Raw genomic sequence first — 26,121 nt, forward strand, 5'->3', positions numbered from 1 at the left:
ACAACTTCCTTTTCCTAGGACAGTGGTGGCCAAACTTTTTTTGCTCGGGTGCCAAATGCGCATGTGCCCAAACCCATAATGCAATACCCTTTTTTGCTCGGGTGACAGATAGCACATGTGCCCAAACCCATAATGCAATGCCCTCCCCCTATGCATGTACAACACCCCCATGTTGCCCCTCGTGGACATGTGTGCAGACCTCCCTAAAGCCTCCAGCCTTCCAATAGGCCTGTTGGGCTGTTTTTTGCCCTACCCAGGCTCCAGGAAAGCTTCCTGAAGCCCGGGGAAGGTGAAAAACGTCCAAACGGCCTACTAGAAGTTCGGAAATGAACTTCCAGTAGGCCCATTGGGTCTGTTTTTCACCATCCACAGGTTCCACAAACTTTCCTGAGGCCAGGGGAGGGTGAAGAGTCTCGTCCTGTCTCCAGAAGGCCAAAAATCAGCTGGCCAGCACGCACATATGCACTGGAGCTGACATAGGGCAACACCTCATGTGCCCTCAGATATGGCTGTGTGCCACCTGTGGCACATGTGCCATAAGTTCACCATTCTGCGGTTCACAAGTCTGCGGAGAGGGGCGGCATACAAATCTAATAAATAATAATAATCCCAGTCCTAGGACATTAGGATATTTATATCTTGATGTGTCCTTTTGTCTCAGTTGAATTGTGCTTATAGAATAATTATCCCTAAATAGGTTTTTAAATACCAATGGTATTTTTCTTTTAAGTCACAGTATTAAGAGTAGTACATTTGCCACCAAATTCTTTTATTTCAAAACTTATTTAGTTCCACTCCACCATTATTTCTATTAATCTCATGAAACTTAGGATGCACATCAAAACTAGTTTTTATAACAAAAAATCTGCAAAACGTCAATGCACAACACACACACACACCTTCCTTTGGGACACAGAACTTGATCTGCACCAGATGGAGTTCAGCAAAATCAGACATGCTGCAGAAATACCAAAAAATGAGGATGGGGGAGTTCCTCTCGTCCCAAATGTCTGAAGAGACATCCACGAGAAACAATAAAGCAAAATAAAGCAGCAACTTTTAAAAAAGAGATAAAAATTCAAAGCAGCAGGGCTGACATTTATAGCCTTTGATGTAAGACATCGCAGGAATATATTACATTAAGAAAGAGAACCAAAAGAGAATTCTTGTGTTAGGGAATATAAGTAAGACATAATTTGATAAAGTTATTTTTCACATAGGCTCTTTATTTTATTAATAGGGTGTAGTGATATCTTCTAAATATTAAAATTAATTTAAAAATGGGTTGGCAAAAAATTGGCAAGGAAACACTTTCCTAAGCTGATATTGAAAAAAAAAAACACCCACCAGGAAATCTTAGCAAATTTGATAGGGAAAATTAGCTACAAAGTGACATTGAAGAATAGGTCGAAAACTTAATTGAACTTTTATAAGCAGTCAAATCAAGCACATATATTAATAAGCAGCCAGATTTTAATTCAAGCAAGGCCTTGATGTGAATGCTTTGCACAGCACAAGGCAGACAGCCCTGCTTATGTCATCACTTTGATGTGCAAGGAAAATGAAATCAGAATCATAAACTTGCCTTTGGATTTTATTTTCCATTCCAAAAATTAAAAAGAATTGTATATAACATGTTTTTGTGTGTCTGTGTTTAAATAATGGGTGTTAATATATATGTTAAGTCTTCAAATTAAATAGGCATTGATAATGTCATTCAACTTGTCGTGGTTAAAAAATGCACCTTGGACTCAGATCTGAAGATTGAAGCAAACCCAACCTCCATCTTTCTACTTTGGTTTAGATTTACATTGAGATGCTAAAGCCATGAAGGTCTCATTTGATTGAGTGATTCTACATTCAGAACCATCAGTGAGCACACAGGCAAAATCCCAGCCAAGCTGAAAGTTTCCTTCTTTGGCGAAGGAACATTTGAGTTCACCCCATTCATGAAGAATAGAGGCTTAACACAATGCCTTCCTAGTTCACATCCAAGCTGTAGTCTTATTTGTTAACCCAAGGGCAGCTTCTACTTTCTCCCATTTCTTTGGAGCTGGAGGAAAAGAGAAAGAAGGCAGACATACGCTATTCCTTTATTCAAGGAAGTAAGCATAGGATAAATGCCAAAGGCAGCGAGTATGTTCCTCACCCATTATCCCAAATTCATTTTCAGAGATGAATCAGCTAGGTTTCCAAATTTAGAAGAAATCCCAAAAAGGCAGAAGTAGCACTTTTTGGAAGATATTACCTTTATTTATTTTTTTATTTGTTATGACTTATGAAAGCCTTGTTATTTGTTATGAAAGGTTCCATTATAGTGTATGCAAAGTTTTATATATAAACCATGTTCAATATTGAATTGTGCGTGTTAGAAACATAGAAACATAGAAGTCTGACGGCAGAAAAAGACCTCATGGTCCATCTAGTCTGCCCTTATACTATTTTCTGTATTTTATCTTAGGATGGATATATGTTTATCCCAGGCATGTTTAAATTCAGTTACTGTGGATTTATCTACCACATCTGCTGGAAGTTTGTTCCAAGGATCTACTACTCTTTCAGTAAAATAATATTTTCTCATGTTGCTTTTGATCTTTCCCCCAACTAACTTCAGATTGTGTCCCCTTGTTCTTGTGTTCACTTTCCTATTAAAAACACTTCCCTCCTGGACCTTATTTAACCCTTTAATATATTTAAACATTTCGATCATGTCCCCCCTTTTCCTTCTGTCCTCCAGACTATACAGATTGAGTTCATTAAGTCTTTCCTGATACGTTTTATGCTTAAGACCTTCCACCATTCTTGTAGCCCGTCTTTGGACCCGTTCAATTTTGTCAATATCTTTTTGTAGGTGAGGTCTCCAGAACTGAACACAGTATTCCAAATGTGGTCTCACCAGCATTCTATATAGTGGGATCATAATCTCCCTCTTCCTGCTTGTTATACCTCTAGCTATGCAGCCAAGCATCCTACTTGCTTTCCCTACCGCCTGACTGCACTGTTCACCCATTTTGAGACTGTGTTTGTGCACACGTGTATGTATATATGGACAGAAACATATTTAGCATTAGTGGTAGTCTCATCAGCATGCTCCTGCAAATGAGAGTGATAGAAGCAGAATTTATTATATTAGCTTAAATAGCATGCATCACAGGATTGAATTGTTTTTAGAACACATACTGTAAACTGAGAGAGAAATCCAAAGTTGTGTAAGGAGAGGTTTGTGTAACAAGATCCTAATTTCCTGTTCTCACTCTAAAATTTCTGATTCCCCTACTTCTCTTCTAGAATCCCCTCCAATACACCATTTGGAGGAGGTAGTAAGGAAAACAGAAAATAGGCCCCCTTCTAATTTTTTCAGCACTGAAAAGTGCTGGGCAGTTGAATAATTAACAAAATTAATTTCATAATGAAATGATTTCCAGGTCATGCAATGTAAATCGATGAATAGGAGTGGACGTTTTGTTAGCCATGTTGCTAATTTATTTAGGTTTGGCAAAATATCAGTACATAATTATAATATCATGTGGCATGATCTCGAAATCATTTTATCAAGAAATAGCAGATGAAAATATTCATCCTGGAATCAATTTCTTTTGCCTGAATTTCTTTTGGTCTAGAAATTCCAATTGGTAAACAAATATAGAATCTTGTACTAAGAATATAGACGTCAAAGAATAAATAAAGAGGAAGACAGTTGAAAAAGCAATACCCTAAGAGCGAGTACCAAGTTTTCATTTTTTTTACATACATACAATATTTCTGATTTTTTTTTAAACTGTATGAAAGAATAAATCATGATCCAACTCAGGCTACAAAATATATCCAGAATAATGATTCAAACATATTTATAAGTGCTAAAATTGAGGTAAAGGAAATGAATGAAATTACCTGAATCAACTTTTTTCTAAAAATAATTTGAATTAAATGGTGGAGCATCACTGAAGATGATAGTAATTGCAGTCCACTATACATAGCTAAGAGAAGGTTGATCTAGTAAAACAGCATATATTTTAAAAGCTTATATGTAATACAGTACTTTCTTGCCAGTTACATATACAGCTATTAACAGGAGAAGTAGAATTATGTTCATTGCTGGGAATGGAACTTGAGAACAGAGATGCTTCTAAATTTTTAAAAGTAAAGCCATTTTGGAAATTTCTGTAACAAAATAGCATGTCTGCTACTTCCTTCTTCGTTTACTCTTGAATATTGGTGAGTTGCTCCTAGAATGTTGTGATTTTTGTTTGGTTGTTTCCATACTTCTTTTTCTAAAAGAAAAGAGACACATGCCAATTAAAAAGTAGATATAATAGGTAGCAACTGAAGATGCTGTATATGAATCAAAAACTTAGCATATTCTGCACCATAATCAAAGGGTTTCTCCCCTGCCCTCCCCCATATTTAGCTCACATTTAGCTATCACTGGAGTAGCATATATAAAAGGAGTAAGGGTCATCTGGATGACAACAGGACTAGATCCAGTTGGGGTGGATAGGGTGAGGAGACTAATTTTTAGGGTCTTAAGTTTATGGGCTGATGCTCTCTTTAATAGGAGATTTAAGTGAAACTTAATGGAGAAAGTTCAGCTAGCAACATAGGTTAACGGCATATCTTAGCCCCTGGTTTGTCCAAGTAACATAGTTAAATTCTGTCTCAGAATTTGGAGGCTGTAGTCATCTGGAAGGAACAAGTTACAGAAACAAGCACAGGCTCAACTTAGCAACATTGAATGGTTGTGGGCATTATAGGCAATCTGATCCTAGAAGTTTTCCATCTTTAGTTCTTGATAGGGCTGTACCATCTCACGCAAACTGATATGCACTTTAGGGGTCTTCTTTGACTCCTCTCTGCAAATAGCAGCAATGGATAGCAAAGCTTTTGGACAAATCTACCTTGCACATCAATTGTGTCTGTACTTCAGTCAGGTGCATTTTCTCATAGTCAATCACAGCTTGGTGACCTCTTGTTTGGTTACTACAATATATTCTAACATGGAACTGTCCTTCAAAACCATTGGAAGCTATAGCTGGCAATGTAGAATGTAGCAGTGCAGGTAGTTTTGGGTACACTTTAAGATGCCAATACAGTATAACAAAAAGCTGCACTGGTTACCAATGGTTTTTGGCTGCAGTTCAAGGTCCTGGTTATCATCTATAAAGCCCTTCAGATTTCAGATGCAGGGTATTTGAAGGACTATGCAAGTATCTCTGTCCACTTAATCAGAACTGACAGAATTGCTATGCTCCAGATCTATTAAACAGTGCTATGTTATGGAGCTCCTTTTCTGTTGCTATGCCTTCTATAACTCAAATGACCCAGACCTTGCTGGCCTTTAGAAAGAGGCTGAATATGTGACTCTTTCCTTACGCATTGGGTCAAGATGCTCTGTATGTCATCATTAAGTATGAGCTGTGTTATGTGAGTTAAGTGTTTGTGGTGTTATATGCGTTGATTTGTAACTATTCCCAACCCCACCCCAGATAGTGGATATATTTTTGATGCTTTTAACTTGCTACAGTTGCTTAGCAAAGAAGTGACTATATAAATTGAAAAGGTATATGAAGAAATAAATAAACATGAACACTAAAGGTATTTATTAAAAGACTCAAGCTAATTTTTCTGAATTACCTGAATTTTAGCCAAAGCATTTTAAAATAGTCAGGAAAAGAATTTCTGATTTCATGAGTTTGAAGGTTTAAACTCAGGTGGATTTAGTTCTTAGGTTTTTAATACTATTTTTTAATCCATAATAATAGAGGAGAAAAATTACACAAATGTAATACAAGTGATCCCCCGCTCGTTGCGAGGGTTCCGTTCCAGGACCCCCCGCAACGAGCGGGTTTTCGCGAAGTAGCGCTGCGGAAGTAAAAACACCATCTGCGCATGTGCAGATGGTGTTTTTACTCCCACAGCGCTAGCGAGGAGCCGAAGATTGGGGGCGGCGCGGCTGTTTGCCGCCGGCATGGAGGGCTTCCTAGCAGCCCCCCAAACCCGGGTTGGGGGTCCGGGGGGCGCTGGCTCTCGGCGCTTTCGAGCTGAGTCCGGGAGCGAATTCGCTCCCGGACTCAGCTCAAAAGCGCCGATAGCAAGCGGCAAGGAACGGCTTGTCCACGCCGTTCATTCTCGCCGCTTTCGAGCTGAGTCCGGGAGCGAATTCGCTCCCGGACTCAGCTCGAAAGCGCCGAGAATGAACGGCGTGGGCGGGCGAAGGGCGGGCGGCAGCGAGGAGTTTGCGTGGGCGGTGGGGAAACTCCTCGCTGACGCCAGCAAGAGGGGGAAGACTCAGGGAAGCCGCCCAGCAGCTGATCTCCCGGTTGCCATCTACGCATGCGTGCCCATAGAAAAAACGGGCACGCATGCGTAGATGGTATTTTGACTTCCGGGTTGAAAAATAGCGAAGTACCCTGTTCGCAATGGTTGGGGACGCAATAAACGGGGGATCACTGTATAACAATGTTTGACATTTATGATGAATAAATGACCAAGCTAATACCACTCTTCAACAAAAGACTGAGATTTTGAAATCTCACTGATCAAAAGATTTTAACAAAATGTTCTTGTGGGAGGAAAATTTATGTTCTTACCTCTACAACATGAATATGTAAATAGTGTGTGTATGCTATTATCTGATACAGATTATTTAAAATACAAATTTATAGTGTATCAAAGAGATCAAAAGTATAGTATAATTTGCTTTTAAAACTTTGAATGATTAGGAAAATAGCATAACATTGCAAAAATGCAAATGATAACCAAGAAACCAAAGATTAAAGAGGGATAAACACAAATATGTGGCTTATACTAATTTAAAAAGATATCTTTCTCTATTGGGAGCTGTCCAGTTAAGAGGATGAGCTTAAACGAAGAACATTCATTTGAATGTTTCAAATGAATAAATACCATTTGTTAGAAAAAAGTAAATACATATTTTTGCATAATGGCTTAAAAATTTGGATATGAAAATGTAGAGCATAATACTAATAAGAGTAACTGTCAGAAAATCAAGAGAATATAAGTGAACTTCAAGGAGAAATTTAAAAACCTTAAATTTAAATAGTTAAATGCAACATAATATATGTAAGTCTAATTTTTTAAAAAACAGATTGAACTTGTTTACTTTATATGCAGAATATTGTAGTTCTTTATCATTAGGTACAAGGCATTTTTAACCATGAGTCAGGATACTTTATGAATTTATTAAATTTCTAGACCCATCAGAGTCATATGACTCTCAGTGCACAAACAATAATAAGCCTTGTTTCTCATAAAAGTATGTTGGCCAATGATGAATCATCTAAGGCAGTCGTTCTCAACCTGTGTTTGTGGAACTCTGGAAGGCCATGTTGTCACAGGGGTCTATAAAACCCTGATGCAGTCTAGTGTTCTAAATTTTGAGTTAAGGCTTGGGAGTTCATGCCATAGTCTGTGACCACAAAAGATACTTAAAGGGAATCCGGGCTGAAGAAAAAGTTACTTCAGTGAGCTGATTATCTTAAATTTTGAAACTGGCAAGCCTTTAAATTTCCAGGAAGCTCATGTCATGATATTGTACATCATCTCAGATCAATGAATATTATGTTGCCATTCTACATAACTATGATGGAACAGGGCACACAAGATCACTAACTATGTACACTTCCAGAAAGATGCTTTCTTAGTACTACTTAATTCCCGGTACAAGTTGTCTCATCAACCACATGGTATTAATTAAAACAGACAACTAATATTGAATAAAAACCACAGAATCTCTTTTATGTAAATGTCTCAGTGCTGAATTTCGCTGAGTCACAATTGAAAAATGAATCAGTTTATTCTTTATGTTGTTTATTAAATGAGGATAGGCATGTGTTGTTTACACTAAAATATAACTTCGACAATCACTAATTGGAACTATAAAGTTTAATAAGAATCCAATCTGTGAACAAACACTATGCTACTTAAATTATCCAAATCCGTAAGCATGTTTTGTCAAATCCCAAAATATCCAAAAGTAAGTCTGGCATTTCCTTCTTATTAAGTCTCTTTATTTTTATTAAAGAAATGAAAAATTCAATGTTGTCTTTTCTAGTTAGAGCAGGCTTATTATAGTGAGTTTTCTTCTTGGGTTTTTTTCTCTAAGACAAAAAGAGTCCAAAACTAATGAGGTTCATCAGCTTCCCTCTTCCCAAAGCCTCCAAAGGATCCCCCCTGCCTCTTTAACTTACTGATGCAGAGATATCTAATAGGCAAACTACTTAACTTCTTAAAGTCTGTAAGATGTTTATTTTCAGCAAAAGGGATGGAAAACCAGGAATGTACAAACTCCATTATTTCCACTTGCGTTATTCTGTTATTTCAAACACTGAATATAGATGGCTGCCAACACAATACCTCTTTTGATGGCTTGGCACGTACAACATACTTACTCCTTTACGTGTGTGTGTGTGTGTGTGTGTGTGCATGCTCTACATGCTTCTTGACCTCTCAGCGGCCTTTGATATCATTGACCATGGCATCCTTCTGCGACGGCTGGAGGGGTTGGGAGTGGGAGGCACCGTTTTATGGTGGTTCTCCTACCGGTTGATCGCAGTCAATATTGGTGGGGGACAGAGTTCCACCCCAAGGCCCCTACTTTGTGGGTTGCCACAGGGGCTGGTCCTCCCCCCCCTACTATTTAACATTTACATGAAGCCACTGGGTGAGATCATTCGAAGACATGGGGTGAAGTATCAGCAGTATGCTGATGATATCCAGGTGTACATCTCCACCACGTGCCAATTCAGTGAAGCAGTCGACATGATGTGCCAGTGCCTGTAAGGGTCCGGATAGGGGTCAGCAGGCTGAAGCTTAACCCCGACAAGACCGAGTGGCTTTCCACTCTGTTATTCTCTTCGTCCATGATCCTGGTGGGAGAAACCTTAACTCCCTCAAATAGAGTCTGAAATCTGGGTGTCCTCCTCAGCTGTGGCTAAGGGGAATTTTGCCCAGGTATGCCTGGTTCACCAGTTGCAGACCAGGAGGTTCTGTTCATGGTCACTTATGCCCTTATCACCTCACATCTAGATTATTGCAACATGCTCTATATGGGGCTACCCTTGAAAAGTATTCGGAGACTTCAGTTAGTCCAGAATACGGCCACAAGAACTGTTGTGGGTATACCTAGGTAGAACCACATCACACTAACACTCAGTGTGCTGCACTGGCTACCAATTGGTCTCCAGTCATAATTCAAGGTGTTGATTATTACCTATAAAACTCTATGTGCCTTAATACCAGACTATTTACGGGACTGTCTCCTGCCGCATATCTCCCAGCGACTGATTAGAGCCGAGTTGGCCTTCTCTGGATCCCGTCAACTAAGCAATGTTGGTTGGCAGGCCCGCGTGGAAAGGTCTTCTCTGTGGCGGCATAGGCTCTTTGGTTACTGGATTTAATAGTTGTATTTTAACTATTTAATTGTTTTTTGTCTTTCTGTAAACCTCCCTGAGTCCCAAGAGATTGAGGGCGACGTATAAATCTACATATATGTATGTGTATATATATCTTGCCAACTAACTCACCTATTTCAACTGTTTCAACTCCTACCCTCAAAATGACGCTATAGAGCACTGCACACAAGAACATTTTCCTCCAAACACCATCACTCTGCTAAACAAATAATTCCCTCAACACTGTCAAACTATTTACTAAGTCTGCATTACTATTAATCTTCTCATTGTTTCCATCATCCATCTCCTCCCACTAATGACTGTATGACTGTAACTTTGTTGCTTGTATCCTTACGATTTATATTGACTAGTTCCCAATAAGATTTAATTGCCTATTTGTACCCGGACTATCATTAAATGTTGTACCTCATGATTATTGACGAATGTATCTTTCCTTTTATGTAAACTGAGAGCATATGCACCAAGACAGATTCCTTGTGTATCCAATCACACTTGACCAATTAAAAATTCAGTTCTGTTCTATTCTATTTTGACTCTCTTGAACTTTTCCTTCTTCTCAACCCATTCACTCTCTCTTTAAATTTCTCTGTTTGATCTTAATGTATTCTGTGTTTATGTCAAAACTACAGTTCATCCTCATTTGGGACAGCTTGCAGTTACAACCAATCCCCTCGCATTTATGACCAGTTCCAATTGTGGTTGCTAAACAAGGACTACCCATGTCTCAATATACTGTACTTCTTTCAGAATCATCATTCATTTTTGTATTCAATCCACATTCATTCAACACCTATGTAAACCTCTTCTCTTGTTTCACTACACACAGATCTAAGTACTGCATTCCAATTGCATTCAACTTTTATTTCTTTTCACATATCTAACTCACTTCCTTAATAGTAAAGATGTTTTGCTGAGTTTTGGCCAATATATGCAATTAAAACTGTATTTTACCACAAGTAAACAGAACTATGCTGTGCAGGGGAGAGTAGATTGTCTCCTCTGTAATCTACATGTTGTATAGTCATTGTACATATAGTGTATTGATGTACATTCAGTATGGGCATCTAAAGATAGGGAAAGAACCAATCTTATATTTCATATGTTGGGATATATCCATAAAACTTTTAGCAAGATAATTGAGCAGAGCTTAGTTAAAGTCCATTAGCATAACAACCATTAAGACTACAAATTATCCTAATACACTTAGTACTGGGCCCTGGCTCATAAATGTGCTCAAACCAAGAACACCAAAACTAAAAAAATAAGTGCTAGATTTCCGTTACTGCCATGCTAAAATTCAAATTCAAATTTCTCTTCCAGTGATCTATCCTGATTACATTTTCATCATCTTCCCCTACTTTTCCATGATAGGAAATAGAACTGAATTAAATTTTTAAAAATGTTTTTAACTACATGTTAGATTTGATAGAAAAAGCATGTAAATAATAAACTAATAATTATGCAGCAAATGAGTATGAATAAGGAAAGCAAATTTCACATCTGTATAAGAGTCAACCAAATTGTTTTAAAAAATAGAGAAAATGGAACCATGTTTGTATTGTTGTAGACAGCTAACTTAAATTTATGTTTTAATGATAACTGCATGTTTATATCATAAGCAAATAACTGTTTACAAATTTATCAGAGAACAAATATGAAACCATAAGAAAAAGTCAATTTAGCAGCAAAACCAATTTTGGTTAAAAAGTGTATTTCTACATTTTACTAGTAGCTGGATACCTGTGCTTCGCTATGAAACTGAACTCCTTAACATGGAGTAAGAATGTCTAAATTACCAGCCTGCAGGCCAGATGAGTCACGTGCTGGTCATGCTCACTGGCAGTTGGAACAGAGTTCTTTTCAGATGGGGAGGGGGGATAGAATGTCTAACTCCTTAATATATAATATAAGAAATAACTAATGATCTGATGGTCATTTTGAAAAATCCATTCTTAGCTAGCACTTAGAAGCCAAGAGAAACATACGTGCCAAGTTTCAAGTTTGTAGGGTTTACGGTTCTGGAGATTTCATGATGATGTGTGAGTGGTATTTGCCTTTTATGTAGAGAGCTTAAGAATCATTATTATAATGACAAAAGGATTTTATATCACAGATGTAACAAGATGATTCCCAATATAGGTCATCCAATCTAATACATAATACATAAATTCTATGACATTCATAGCAAATGAATCTCATAATTGAGCTCTACAGCTGCCAAGGTAATGTACAGCTACCATGAATAACAAGTTCAAGTATAGTAAAAAACCTATTATTATCAATTATAACGATACAAAAAGACCTATACTTTACAAACAAAAGCTTAATAAAAACATAATCAGTCATCTTCTGATCATCTAACATTTATAAAAGTATCTAAAATGAGTTTGGTCTTCTACAGATTTAAAAGTCAAGAATTTATACCATATTTTCACTTATAAAACTATAATTTCCAAGAGTACATGTTTTGCCAAAACCGCTAAGGAATAAGAATATTTTTTTAAATCCTTGCCACATGATAATTTAAGAATTCCTGCCATGTGATAATTTAAGAAAGCAAGGTATTATTTGGAAGAGAATGGAATTAAGAACAAGCTGTCAGAATAGTATGTGTAGCACAGACCTATATACGGTGGGGGGAAATAAGTATTTAGTCAGAAACCAATTGTGCAAGTTCTCCCACTTAAAAAGATGAGAAAGGCCTGTAATTGACATCATAGGTAGACCTCAACTATGAGAGATAACATGAGAAAACACATCCAGAAAATCACATTGTCTGATTTTTAACTAATTTATTTGCAAATTATGGTGGAAAATAAGTATTTGGTCACCTACAAACAAGCAAGATTTCTGGGTCTCACAGACCTGTAACGTCTTCTTTAAGAGGCTCCTCTATCCTCCACTTATTATCTGTAGTAATGGTACCTGTTTGAACTTGCTATAAAAGACACCTGTCCACAACCTCAAACAGTCACACTCCAAACTACAGTATGGTGAACACCAAAGTGCTGTCAAAGAACACCAGAAACAAAATTGTAGCCTTGCACCAGACTGGGAAGACTGAATCTGGATTGGCAAGCAGCTTGGTGTGAAGAAATCAACTGTGGGAGCAATAATTAGAAAATGGAAGACATACAAGATCACTGATAATCTCCCTCGATCTGGGGCTCCACACAAGATCTCACCCCGTGGGGTCAAAATGATCATAAGAACGGTGAGCAAAATTCCCAGAACCACACGGGGGAAACTAGTGAATTACCTGCAGAGTACTGGGACCAACGTAACAAAGGGTACTATCAGTAACACACTACGCCGCCAGATTCAGATCCTGCAGTGCCAGACGTGTCCCCCTGCTTAAGCCAGTACATGTCCAGGCCCGTCTGAAGTTTGCTGGAGAGCGTTTGGATGATCCAGATGAGTATTGGGAGAATGGCATATGGTCAAAGTAGAACTGTTTGGTAGAAACACAACTCATCGTGTTTGGAGGAGAAAGAATGCTGAGTTGTATCCAAAGAACACCATACCTACTGTGAAGCATGGGGGTGGCAACATCATGCTTTGAAGCTGTTTCTCTGCAAAGGTACCCGGATGACTGATGTACATGAAAGAATGTACATGAAAGAATAAATGGGGCCATGTACCATGAAATTTTGAGTGCAAACCTCCTTCCATCAGCAAGGGCACTGAAGATGAAACATGGCTGGGAAGTCTGTATTATTTCACCCCTTCTCAGATAGTTGAAAATACTGTTCTATTATGAAGCAAGCACTTGCATTCAGCCATTTCCAAAGCATCATTTGTAGTAACATATCAAATATACATTAGCTTAACCTACCACTGTTTGATGGGGTGTGAATGAAGTAGAATATTGTTGGGGCAAAGAAAGTCAAAAAGTAGGCATTGAATTCTAGAGTTTCAAAACTGTTACATTTACATTTCATGGGAAAATGCTTTTCCGCAAATAATAGATTGGTCTAGAGATTTTCATTTGGCAACAATATAGCTTTTTCTATCCATACTGAAATTTGTTCCTAGGAAAAGAGATTTGGGGTGGGACATGGGGCATTGCTTCAGCCTGGAGTAATCTAGAGAAATTGTTGGTGAATGTAAGCAGAACTGCCTTTTCAGATCACAAAGGATCTTGGACCCTGATAAATGTTACTTTTAAAAGAGTATTATTTAAAAAGAAAGAAAGCCAGGGGAAAAAGCAAAGGGTACATGATGAACTTTTAAAAGAAAGAGAATATTTATATGCTTAAAATCTTCAGCAAATCTCAAGGGCAATTTCCATTTTGCCATAATGTAACCAGCATTTCATTAAAAGCTCTTCTTTGTAACAATACAGTGATCCCTCGATTAGCACGGTCTCGATTAGTGCGAAACGCTACAACACGGTTTTTCAAAAAATATTAATTAAAAAATACTCCACGGTTTTTTTGCTATACCACGGTTTTTCCCACCCGATGACGTCATACGTCATCACCAAGAGTCACTTCTCTGTCTCTTTCTCTTTCTTTCCTGTCATTCTCTGCTTCAATCATTTTCTCATTTCTCTTTTTTCTCCCCTTTTTTCTATCATTTCTCTCTCTCTTTCTTCCTCTCTCACACTCTCTTCCTCCCTCTCTCATCTCTTTCTTTCCTTCTCTCTCTTTCCTTCTCTCTCCCCCCCTCCACTTGCCCACGAGAAGAAAAAAAGCAACCTCTGCCGGGCAGCTCCCCTTGTGCCCCCGCTTTGTGCCTGCCTCTTGTCCCTCTCTTTTGGGGATTTTTTTTTCTTTTCTGTCTGAGTGCGTCTGTGTGAGCGCGAGAGAGGGAGTGCGTGTATGTGTGTGTGTGTCTGTTGCGGCTTGGGCTGGTCGGCCTCGGAGGCGGGAGAAGGCGAAGAGGTAGCAAGCGGGGAACACGGCAGGGTGGATGGCGGCGGCGGTGTGTGTGTGTGTGGTGGCCGCCTTCAGCTTGGGGTCGCCGCCGGCGTGCTCGAAGGACGCGCCGCCGCCCGCCTTGGAGCCCTCGAAAGCCTCGTCGTCTTCTGTGCTCTGCTCGCCGCTGCTCTCCAAGCGGGGCGCAGCGGCTGGGAGCGCGCGCCTTTTCTCCCCTGCGTGGATCCTGGCTAGCCGTCGCGCCTCTCTTGAAGATGGGGAGCCTGGCGACGCGCTGTTTTCCCCCACCGAGGACAATCGGGGTAAACTCTTTTGGTTGGGAACCAACCGGCCCGGTGCTCTTTTGGCTCTCTTGGGGTTTCCCCTTTGCCTGGGCAGCAGGAAGCCCCAGGGAAGGTTCCTTTGGCCGCCCAACAGCTGATCTGCTCCGCAGCGCGGCAGCAGCGAGGAGCCGAAGATGGGGTTTCCCCTTTGCCTGGGCAACGGGGAAACTCCATCTTCGGCTCCTCGCTGCTTCCGAGCTGCGGAGCAGATCAGCTGTTGGGCGGCCAAAGGAACCTTCCCCGCTGCCCACACGCAAACTCCACCATCTGCGCATGTGCGGCCATGGGAAAAAAGGGCGCGCATGCGCAGATGGTGTTTTTACTTCCGCACCACTATAACACGGAAAATCGATTAGCGCGGGAGGTCTTGGAACGTAACCCCCGCGCTAATCGAGGGATCACTGTACACAAAAAAGGACACTTCCCAAAATTCAGTTTTTGTTCACATCTCTATTTGTTCTAAGATTCTGCAGAAAGAAATCCATCTTTGTTCTAAGAGTCTATGCAAATAAATAATTAAGGTACTCCATTTAATATATTGGTACTTTTCAAATTACCAATCCATTCTACCTTTTGCTTCTAGGTCTTACATAAGATGCTACTGGAGCCAAATATCTGGCATTTAATTTATTTATCTTTTTACCAAAAGGAAGGAAGTATAATGCAATATATTAGAAGCTAAAAATCAATTATTTTACCAAGTATGAATAAATTGTAAAGGTAATGTCAGGCCCAAAGCCATTATCTGAATATAAATATTCTGCTTGGTGTGAAAAGTACATTCAACTTAAAATAAACTTCACTGAAATAATTTCAGTAGCATGACTTTCATTTAAAAAAAACCCTGGATGGGAATTATCAATTACAAGTATAATATGAAAAATATCATGAAATAATTTATGAACATCATGAATGAGAAAAATACACATTACAAATAGCATAATAAATATAAATTTACCTGATGTCAGTTACTTTAAAAAAGTTTGATTTTTTTCTACCCTGTTCTCACTTTCCTTCTTGCAATATTTTTCCATGGTCATTCATTCATTAATTCATTTGATTTTTCATGCCGTCCTTTTCCTTAGACTCTGGGCGGCTTCCAACATGTTAGCAATAGTACTTTTTAACAGAGCCGGCATATTGCCCCCACAATCCGAGTGCTCATTTTACCCACCTCAGAAGGATGGAAGGCTGAGTCAACCTTGAGCCGGTGCTGAAATTTGAACCACTGACCTGCAGATCCAGCAGTCAGCTTTAGTGGCCTGCAGTACTGCACTCTACTCACTGCGCCACCTTGGCTCATTTAACAAAAGAAAAAAAGAAAACCTCCTATCTACTGTTCTGTCTGGGTCCCTCCAGAAGCCAACACCAACCAAAAAGAGAATCCAGACACACTGGTAAAAAACAAAGGCAGTTTATATAATTCAAAGCAAACACAGGTAACAGAAACTGTTCTTACAGACAGAAACACGCTGGAACTTCACAAAGGTTTCACGAAGGCCATGAAATAAAACAGGATTCTTGCTGTCAAAAACAACGCTGGAGATAACAAACCCACGCCTCCCCCAAGTCTTTCAGACTTCTAGGCCACAAGCCAAGATCAGAGACGCCGAGAAGCAAAGCAGGGTCACAAAACTTCCAGTTGATAACGCTCCACAAGGCTGCAAGGGCGGGCCTGCCTTTTAAACCCTGCTGAGGAGAACCACACCCAAACCCAGCTGTTGCCAATTCAGTGATGCAAATACCTTTCTAATTGGTCCCGTCTCTGAGCTGCACGTCGCTGTCTCGTGTCACTTATAGCCTGTGCTTCTTCATCCAATGAGTCCAAGCTACTAGCTGGGGAGAGCCCCCCCCCCCCCACGGGGCTCTCAGGCTGCTCTCCCTCCTCCTCTTCCTGACTTTCCTCTCCCCCGTCTGCCTGGTCCTCCCCCTCCTGTTCACTGTCCTCCTCCTCTGGGCATGGATCCAGCAGAGACACAGCCGGTCCCTGAGGAGCCGCAGGCTGAATCACAACATCTACTGCAGAGATTCTCAAATTGTAGGTGGGTAATCCACCAGCACATTTGAGGAAGGCTGGAAACTCAGATTACTAATGGCTTGCTTTAGTTGGAAAATGCTTGCCCATGCAGAATAAGAATGTAGCCTATTCATTCTGCAACCTGTTTTGCAGACCTCTACACGCCCAGTGTGCCTTCTCATGACTGGATTCCCTTAAGACAGGAGAAATCATAAAGCATAGTAGCCCTGGGACCTAGGGAAACTGAACTTAATTACTGAAGGCATGTGGAGGATGTTTATTTATTGCCCCACTGAAATCACTAGGTTTGTTTATGAGGAAAAGGGGAAGGTTCATTTTTCATTGGGGTGGGGGGATTACAGCATCCTAAACTTTGAAAACTCCTGATTTATTTAGGCTTACTGATCCATCTTGTTTTAGTCAAAATGGCATCTAAAATGCCACAACCATAATAAACGCAGCTTGCATGTCTAGGTGAGTTTGTGTGCATTTTACTGCCACAACCTGAAAGACTGATAAAGTACAGCTTTATAGAATTTACATCTTACCATACAAATCACTGGATAATCCTTCTCTTGAAGTGCTCATATTATGGAGAGTACTCCCTACAAAAAAGATTCCAACCAGATAAGAAATTAACACAATAAACTAATAACTATTTTCAGTAGAAAATTGAACAATTGAAAAATGGTAGATTGCATGGAAAGGAAAGTGACATTATTTATTTAAATAAAAAATCAATTTTCTATTTTTGGCAATAAGGTTTTTCTTTGCTACCCAATGGAAATACAGTGATCCCCCGATTATCGCGAGGGTTCCGTTCCAAGACCCCTCGCGATAATCGATTTTTCGGGATGTAGTGGTGCGGAAGTAAAAACACCATCTGCGCATGCGCGCCCTTCTCCATGGCCGCACATGCGCAGATGGTGGAGTTTGCGTGTGGGCGGCGGGGAAGACCCAGGGAAGGTTCCTTCGGCCGCCCAACAGCTGATCTGCTCCGCAGCGCGGCAGCAGTGAGGAGCCGAAGATGGGGTTTCCCCATTGCCCAGGCAACGGGGAAACCCCATCTTCGGCTCCTCGCTGCTGCCGCGCTGCGGAGATCAGCTGTTGGGCGGCCGAAGGAACCTTCCCTGGGTCTTCCCGCCGCCCAGGCAAAGGGGAAACCCCAAGATCGCTTGCCGCTTGCCCGTTCACCCGCCCGCCTGCTCGCTTGCCCGTTCACCCGCCCGCCCGGCCGCTCCGCTAGCCCGTTCGCCCGCCCGCCCGGCTGCTCGCTTGCCCGTTCACCTGCCCGCCCGGCCGCTCCGCTTGCCCGGCCACTCCGCTTGCCCGTTCGCCCGCCTGGCCGCTTCGCTTGCCCGTTCACCCGCCCGCCCGGCCGCTCGATTGCCCGTTCGCCCGCCTGCTTCGCTTGCCCGTTCACCCGCCCGCCCGGCCGCTCGCTTGCCCGTTCACCCGCCCGCCCGGCTGCTCGCTTGCCGCTCGAGAGCAAGAGGGGGAGAGATAGAGAAAGAGAGAGAAGGAAAGAAAGAGATGAGAGAGGGAGGAAGAGAGTGTGAGAGAGGAAGAAGCAAGACAGAGAAAGAGAGAGAGAAAGAAAGATGAGAAAGGAAGGGAGTGACGTCATCGGGTGGAAAAATCGCGATATAGCGTTTCGCAAAGATCGAGATCGCGAAACTCGGGGGATCACTGTATACAGATAATGATGTGTATTAGTAGATATAAAATATAAAACATGGGCTCGTTTGATAAAATCAGTTGCCCGTCATTGCAAAGTAGCAAACTAGTATTCTATGAGGGATGGTAAGGTAATGTATCTACAGTAAATTTAATAAAATAGAACAAGACAAAAACAAAAACATGTAAGAGGATGGATCTCTGTTTTTCTTAAGATACTTTTTTCTTTAAAAACTGCTTTGATCTTTTCCCATTGGATTTTTACATGGAGTTGCTTGACCTCTTACTGTATTTGCAAAACATGTTAAACATAACTTTTTTGTTGGTTGACAGAAATAATAATGGATATGATAGAAGTTTGTGTGCAGTAGCTTCAAAGACTTCTCTCTCCAAACAGGAGAAAAAATATGCTAATTATTATTTTAAAAAATGGTAGTGCCTCCTTTTTAGGAAGAATAATAACTACACTTCTTTTCAGATGAACATAATGCATGGCCCACAACTTCTATTTTTTCCCCAGAGCCACCTATAAGATTTCCTTAGAGAAAGTACATGATCAGAACTGCATTTCAAGTAAAATTGCACCTTCTTCATTTTTCAGATAATTTTGTTCTGACATATTTAATCCAAGCCAAAGAAGGGACAGTAGTTTTTTATTTTTCGTTTTTAGTATTTTATTAAATATTTGTTCACCGGATGTTGCAATCAAATCTATATGCAGATCATATCAACAACAAGATCTAAGTTAACAAAAGGCTTCAGTCCTTGAACTTCTGATGATGCCAATAGTCAAGATGGTAAATGGCCTTTGGATTTGATGACATAATTTTTGCTAGTCAGGGGAAATGCATCATAATATTTCAATAAGTAAGCCAATGCATTCAATGTGCTGTTTTCACTTGGCAATACTACTCTAGAAAAACTGTTGTTCACAAAATCAAAATTAGAATAGAAGCCAATACTCTGGTTTCTGCTTTCGAAAAGCAATTTTCAACACTGTCAGCCATGAATCACAGCGTTATTTTTTAAAAATTCTTAATGTGAATTTAAGAATTTATACACATACATTACCACTGTTACCTAAATCGTTCTTTAAGAATAAGCTTACATAAAGCATCACAGAGAAGAAAAATAAATAAAATCACTGCAATAACATAAAGTCAGTTTTACCAACTTAGAACTCTCCAGACTGTCAGACAGTATGTGTGGTTCTTTTTTTAAAAAAAACAGCTGCCTCACTCATGGACCCCCATAAATCAATTCTGCTGATGAAACACTTTTCTTTTACATTATGAGCTTGTAAGTCATATTCATATTTTTCAAACCGAGTGGGCCAATAAATGAGATTGCTCTAATTCTATAGTATTGATACTGCAATTTTATAATCTTTCTTTGGAAATAGGTCTAACTAAACACAATTTATGCTATGCACATCTTAAACACTGCTGTTGTTACTTCCATTTAAATTGCTTCCAAGATAAATGATTTCCCAGTAAGAATAACATTTGTTAATATACTCTCCTATGTGAATCCTTTATATGCTGTTCTTTATTGAAATCCTTCCAATTGTCAGTATTTTTAAACTAACAATAGCACTATATTCTGGACCTTTTAATGAGATCAAAATCTTGTTCCAAAAATAATGTTTACGCATGTTTTCCATCTAATTCAACAAAGCATCTCCCAAGTGGTATTAACGCACTTAGAATTTTATTAGCTGTCATTTTCTGGAGAGGTGCATTTTTTCGCATCCTCTTAGCTAATGCAGAGGGGCATTGGATGCTGGCGTAGAACCCTCGTGATGATACTGGGAAACTCAGAAGTAATACCTTTACTCCATCTATTGAAAAATAAAGGGGAGGAAGGGCTCCGTGCCCAGTTTTCAAGCTCAAATCTTGTAAGGAAAATCATCCAATCAACTTCCTAGAAAGAAACTTTGCTCTCCCTGCTTCTCTCTGTGCTAGAAACAAATGCAGAGTAACAAGTGGCTTCTGTTCAAGCAGGAAAATTAAAAATGGGTAACACGCTGTGTTCGAAAATTAGAACAGAGACTTGGACTGTGGTATATTACATTAAAAAATGGTCTTAAGATTTTAAGAAATGTTAAATATGTTGTTTATGTCTTTAAAACAAATTCATAGAATTCATTTAAAAAAAAACAGGTACAGCAAGGATGTCAAACTTGATTTCATTGAGGGTTGCATCGGGGTTGTGTCTGACCTTGACGGGGGGGAATGGGTGTGGCTAGAGTGGCACTGCTAGCTCAACATCCCTCCTCCTTTTTCGGCTGCAACGGCCTCCTGCAACCATCTGCCAGCGAAACAGAGCTCACAGCCCTCCTGAGCTCCATTTTTGCTGGCAGAGGCACTACAGGCTAGTCCTTCGCTGTTTCCAAGGTGGCCCTGGTGGCCAGATCTAAGCACCCTGTGGGCCGGATCAGGCCCCCGGGCCTTGAGTTTTATACCCTGGTATAGAGGCAAATTGGACTCAACAGATATTGCTAATTTAGAAACGTATTTGCTGGGATACTGGAAGGACATGTTTTGTCTGGTTAAATGAAGACTGTTGTGGGACAAGCATCAGTTTCAGTGGTACTGGCATGAAAAGGAATTGGACTGTTCCAATGGAATTTTTTGTGCATGATATGACTGTATGTATGTTTTTTATATTGGGGTTCCTTGCTTTTTAGACTTTTTAAATGTACTATTGTTATTTTAGATTCTAATTATTAGATTTGTCATTATGTATTGTTTTTATCACTGTTGTGAGCGGCCCCGAGTCTACGGAGAGGTGTGGCATATAAATCTAATTAATAATAATAATAATAATAATAATAATAATAATAATAATAATAATTAGTACTTTTAAACAATGGAAAACGAGGAGATGCTTGTGTACAGAAGAACTTGCAATACTGAGAGGTGTATGTCAAAAGACAAAGGATTTCAGGCAGAGGGATATTATTGATGCAGAATGGGTTTTACCTGCTGTAGTGATAAAAAGGTAAAACAGGAGTATCAATTTAACAGGGAAAATGAATTTATTGTAATGTAATATTATCTGTTCTGCACATAAAAGCATTTGTAGAATTGCAAAGGGCAAAGATGTTTTGTATTCCTGATTTGCAGAGTGCATACCAGCAAGTTGTTTTTCAGAAAATTAATAAAGACCTTACTGTGTTTATTACATGAGAAACTTGTCTATTTTAAACAGTCTCCCCATGGATTCATTTTAGCACGCAGCATATTTTTTAAAAATGCCAAAAATCTAAAAACATTGAAAAGAGATTCAATTTTATTTGGATGATTTCATTGTTTTTCAGAGTATAGTGGAGGAGCTTCAAAGTAACTTTTGGGTTGTAGTATATATAATATATATATAATATACAGTATAATATAGTTATATAATACTGTAAAGTTTAATTTGATAAATGTGAATTAGGGAAAGCAAACTTTCTTTTTTAGGAGACATTTAATTTCAGGTTTGCAGCTGTTCATAGTCATGTGGCAAATATAGAAGCATCAGTGGCTTATGATGGGAAAATGATATGTTACTTTTGAACCTTAATTCATTCATTATCCCATATTCCTCTTGGATAGTCTCTCCTGGAAAGAAAATGAACAGAAGCAGACCTAAAAGTATTCTGAAAATATGAAATATCTTATTATTAATAGTTCTGCATTACATTTCATTGTGCAATAGAAGCTTCTTATTCTGCATTGACAGCTGTATTTATACATTTATGAGGATATAACAGAGAAGACGTAAGTACCACTAATTGATGCTGAAAAAATATTAAATGGCTGAGAAAGAAGAAGGAACTAGCTTTGATTTGGGCCTTAGAGACATGGATGCTGTACCAATAAGCCATATCTTTAAGCCACAAACTGAATATTTACATTCTGATTACAAGGGATAGAGCTTCAATGGGAAATAATAACAATAGCACTTAGGCTTACATACCACTTCACAGTACATACCACTTTACAGACTCTAAGGTCTGTAAAGCACTGTGAAGCGCAGTGCTTTACAAACCTCTCTATATTGCCCACAACAATCTGGGTCTTCATTTTACCGACCTCAGAAGGATGGAGGGCCAAGTCAATCTTCAACTGATGAGAATCAAATTCTGGCAGTCGGCAGAACTATCCTGCAATTACTACATTGTAACCACTGAGCCACCATAGTTCTTGCCAGATCATGGACAATATTATTTTTTTTCCAGTTATAAAATGAATTATCGACCAGGACCTGAAAGTATGGTTGTGAATTGTTTGTTTTCGCTATAATTAGAGAGGACTTTGGCAAATAGTGGTATGAAAAATAGGGACAGTTATTTCTAAAGCTTTGACTACATGGTCAAGAGGTTGTAAGTAGGTGGGCTCAAGAAGAATTCTGATGCACTTTCTTTGGAGAGTGAGTATGCATTAAATGGAAAATATCAGTTATTACTGCTGGAGGAATTGTTACCTACAATCATAGATCCAACACATGGTATTCATCAAGAGTTTTTGAATATCAAACTGATATTGAGTACTGTTTATTGCAGAATTGGAATCTCCAACAGAAGTATCTATAAAACCATGTGCTTCATGTCAATTCCTTGGTTTCAATGTTCCTTTACATCCACTACACTACACCAGCTATATATCACTTGGATGGATTATAAATCCTGGATCACACACATTCGTTACTTGCAAAAACTTTAACCAAAGTATATGCTGTTCTTTTGAGTGGTAGATGTTCAAAAGTTTACAAATTAAAAGAAAATAATCTAAATAAAGCTTTCAAGCTTCTTAATTAAAATTATGATAATAATATTCCACTGAGCCATTACCTTGATGTTATTGTGAGGCTTGCATAATCACAGGAGGATGAGAGCTATTCCAGAAGGTCAAACATAGAAGACAGGTCTCATCAAAGGATCCAGATGAAGAGTGTCTCTCTCATAAACAATACAGTGAGACATAACTTACAGAAACTGGAAGTTGTCACCCTGATCAAATAAGACATGTGCTTGATGTTTGGAGTTCCTGGTAGGGTGGATTTGATTTAAATCAAGTTGATTTAAATCACTAGTAAAAAGGCTAGATTTAAATCAATTCAATTTAAATCATAATTTTTGAAGAGCAACTGTCATCTCTGTCCCACAATGGTTCCTCTGACCTGCAGTTGACTCACCGACCATCCCATTCACTTTAACGGGACAGCTGGTGATGCGGCAGTGACACAACAAGGTGAGGGACGTGGCAGGCAGTAGGTAAGTGGATGCCCACTAACAGGTGTTCCCATGATGGATCTGAAATGACAAGTGCTCTTTAATATTATATTTATAAGCTACTTAGGTTTAACTTTCATTTTTACTGCCTGCCCTTCTTTCTCACACTTGGAACCTGGTGGTACAGATTTATTTCTCTTCAAACAATCCTACAGTTTGTAGTGTATTTAGATTTGCAAAACAATGGGATAAAGGAATATTCCTGAACTTTATTTTATGATTTATGGCATGGTTACTGTGAAATTGTGTGAATGCATCAAGGCAGTGCATATTATCTCAGCTTGCTTGGATTGATTGAAAGAATTTATTGCAAAATATACAGCCTCATGGACCAGTACATAACTAAGCTTCATTCCATGCTGAATAAACTAAATTATTAATGTATCTTAAACAGAAAACTTTAGATCATTTTTACTCAATTTTATTAAAATAAATTTGATAAAAAAAAACACTTTTAATTTTTTTAAAATCCATTTTTAATTTAAAAAAAAATCATCGATTTTTTATCCACTTTGGTTCCTGAATATCTGATGACAAGTGGGTCACAGGATTCAAAACTATTGGCTAAGCAACCAAGACCTGCAACCAGAGGACAATTGGAAGAAAAATTGCTCACTTATTGAAAACCAGGAAATAATCATCTGATATTACCAACAGTAATAAGTGTTTTAATTACAATTCCAAAATATCTGGAGCACTACTTGAATACCACTGTCATTGATAAAACCACTATGAACCAATTGCAAAGTGCAACTTGCATCCCCTGGTATTAACTTTAATATCATTAAACATCATCTGCATATGTTAGATCAAATCAAAGCAAATCCAGTCTAACCATCTGGCTGACCACACGACCAACCACAATAATAATAATAAACAGTAATGGAATTGAAATGCTAAATGGCCAAGCCATCAAGAGCTATCAGGATGAAGCCTACAAGAATTTGGACATTTTGCTGTTAGGGAAAAAAATGGATGAAAACATGATTAGTTTAAAAAAGGGCTGAAGACAAAATTGAATAGTGGAAACACCATAGGTTTACTTGAAATCAAACAAACTATTGAAGAAGAAAATGTGCATTGGCTGAGATTATGTAAAATGAAGCCAAGAACAAGTATTGAGGCAAGTTAAAAATTGAAACTTTCTGAAAAGTATAGAACCCCCCACCCCAAAATAGTATAATTTAAACAATCATAATGCTTGCAAGGAAAGGTGTGATATAACAATGCATATATAACATTTATAATAATAGTCAGGTTCCCTACCACAGTTGTTTAGTAGTCATGAGTGACTGTGAAATGGATTAAAAATAAATTTTAAACGTTCACAAATTACAAAAGTTCTTAGAGCAATATACTGTCTGAAACTTTAAATTATGCATTCCCCATTTATTTCTAAACTTAGGATTTTGTATTCCAAAGATAAGGCATGATCTGCCATGCTGTGTACCTGCAGCATAGGATTGCAGCAGACCACACATTATACAGGAACTTGAAAAAAAGAATTTTCTTGCACAAACCCACTCTTTGGATCTGTCTGTCTGTCTGTCTGTCTGTCTGTCTGTCTGTCTGTCTGTCTGTCTGTCTATCTATCTATCTATCTATCTATCCATCCATCTGTGTCTTCTGTCTGTCTGTGTCTCTGGTTGGTCGGTCAGTCAGTCTGTCTATCTGTCTGTCCGTCCAATATACCACCTGACATTCAATGACTCTGAGAAACTCACAATTAAAAAGACATTAAATGAATAAAATACAGCAAGGTGACAGAAACTGGACTAGAAGAGAAAAAAAGATATGTGCAGAATCCAAGGGGTTTTACTTGTTAAAGAAAATGCTCTTATGTTTAACATAGCCTACTTTGCATTTTTTATTTATTGCTGAAGAGTAATAAACTCTGTGTGATGGATACGGCTACAATTCTAAATGTAATTCAATTTGCTTAATATATGTTCTTGCCTCTTTAATTTATCATGCAGAACCCGGTTAAGTGGAAATTTAGACATTTCCTATTATTATTGCACAGTAAAACAAAAAGTTGTCACCTACTTGGCAGCCCATTAAAATTATCTTGTGACAATGCATAGTATTCTACAGATTTAAAAACTACAATCCTTCTAAATTAAAAACAATGATGTAGCTTAATTGAGTTGAAATAAAGTCATTTTGGTGCCATTTCCAGGGGTTAAGGCACCAGGTTAGAAACAAGGATAGAAACAAAGAGATGGTGACTTCTGGTCCCACCTTAGGCATGAAAAACAGCTGGGTGAATTTGGCTAATCACTCTCTTTCAGCAGAAATTGATGGAGTTGGCTGAAATGGCAAAACTGACTATTTTGATTAAAGAAAAGAACAGAAGTACTTTTATTTCCACATGGAGACCGTTTCTGAACTTCGTGCTTGATGTGGAAAAGAAAGAAACTTTGATTTTGGGTTTTATCGAGTAGATTGATAGACCTTTGCAGAAATGGCTTCTACATATTATTATGAAAAGGCAAAAAGTTGTGATTTGATGTTA

The 26,121-nt window shown here is 38.9% G+C and overlaps 1 protein-coding gene across 4 annotated transcripts in view; it reads right to left on the bottom strand.

Moving 5' to 3' along the window:
* Positions 1-3,100: 3,100 nt before the first annotated feature.
* RAD18 (RAD18 E3 ubiquitin protein ligase) overlaps positions 3,101-26,121 on the bottom strand; it is a 138,452-nt gene continuing 115,431 nt past the window's right edge. For 2 of the 4 annotated variants that reach the window (XM_070738286.1, XM_070738285.1), the window contains 2 exons: positions 17,200-17,256; positions 3,698-4,271 (listed from right to left, as the gene is read on the bottom strand). In XM_070738286.1, the coding sequence (XP_070594387.1) occupies positions 17,241-17,256 (16 nt within the window). In that variant the 3' untranslated portion in view covers positions 3,698-4,271; positions 17,200-17,240. Of the gene's footprint in view, positions 4,272-17,199; positions 17,257-26,121 lie in introns of all 4 variants that reach the window. The other 2 variants (XM_070738284.1, XM_070738283.1) reach the window with 2 other exon arrangements.

The sequence above is a fragment of the Erythrolamprus reginae genome, chromosome 2, assembly GCF_031021105.1.
Source record: "Erythrolamprus reginae isolate rEryReg1 chromosome 2, rEryReg1.hap1, whole genome shotgun sequence".
Lineage (NCBI taxonomy): Eukaryota > Metazoa > Chordata > Lepidosauria > Squamata > Dipsadidae > Erythrolamprus > Erythrolamprus reginae.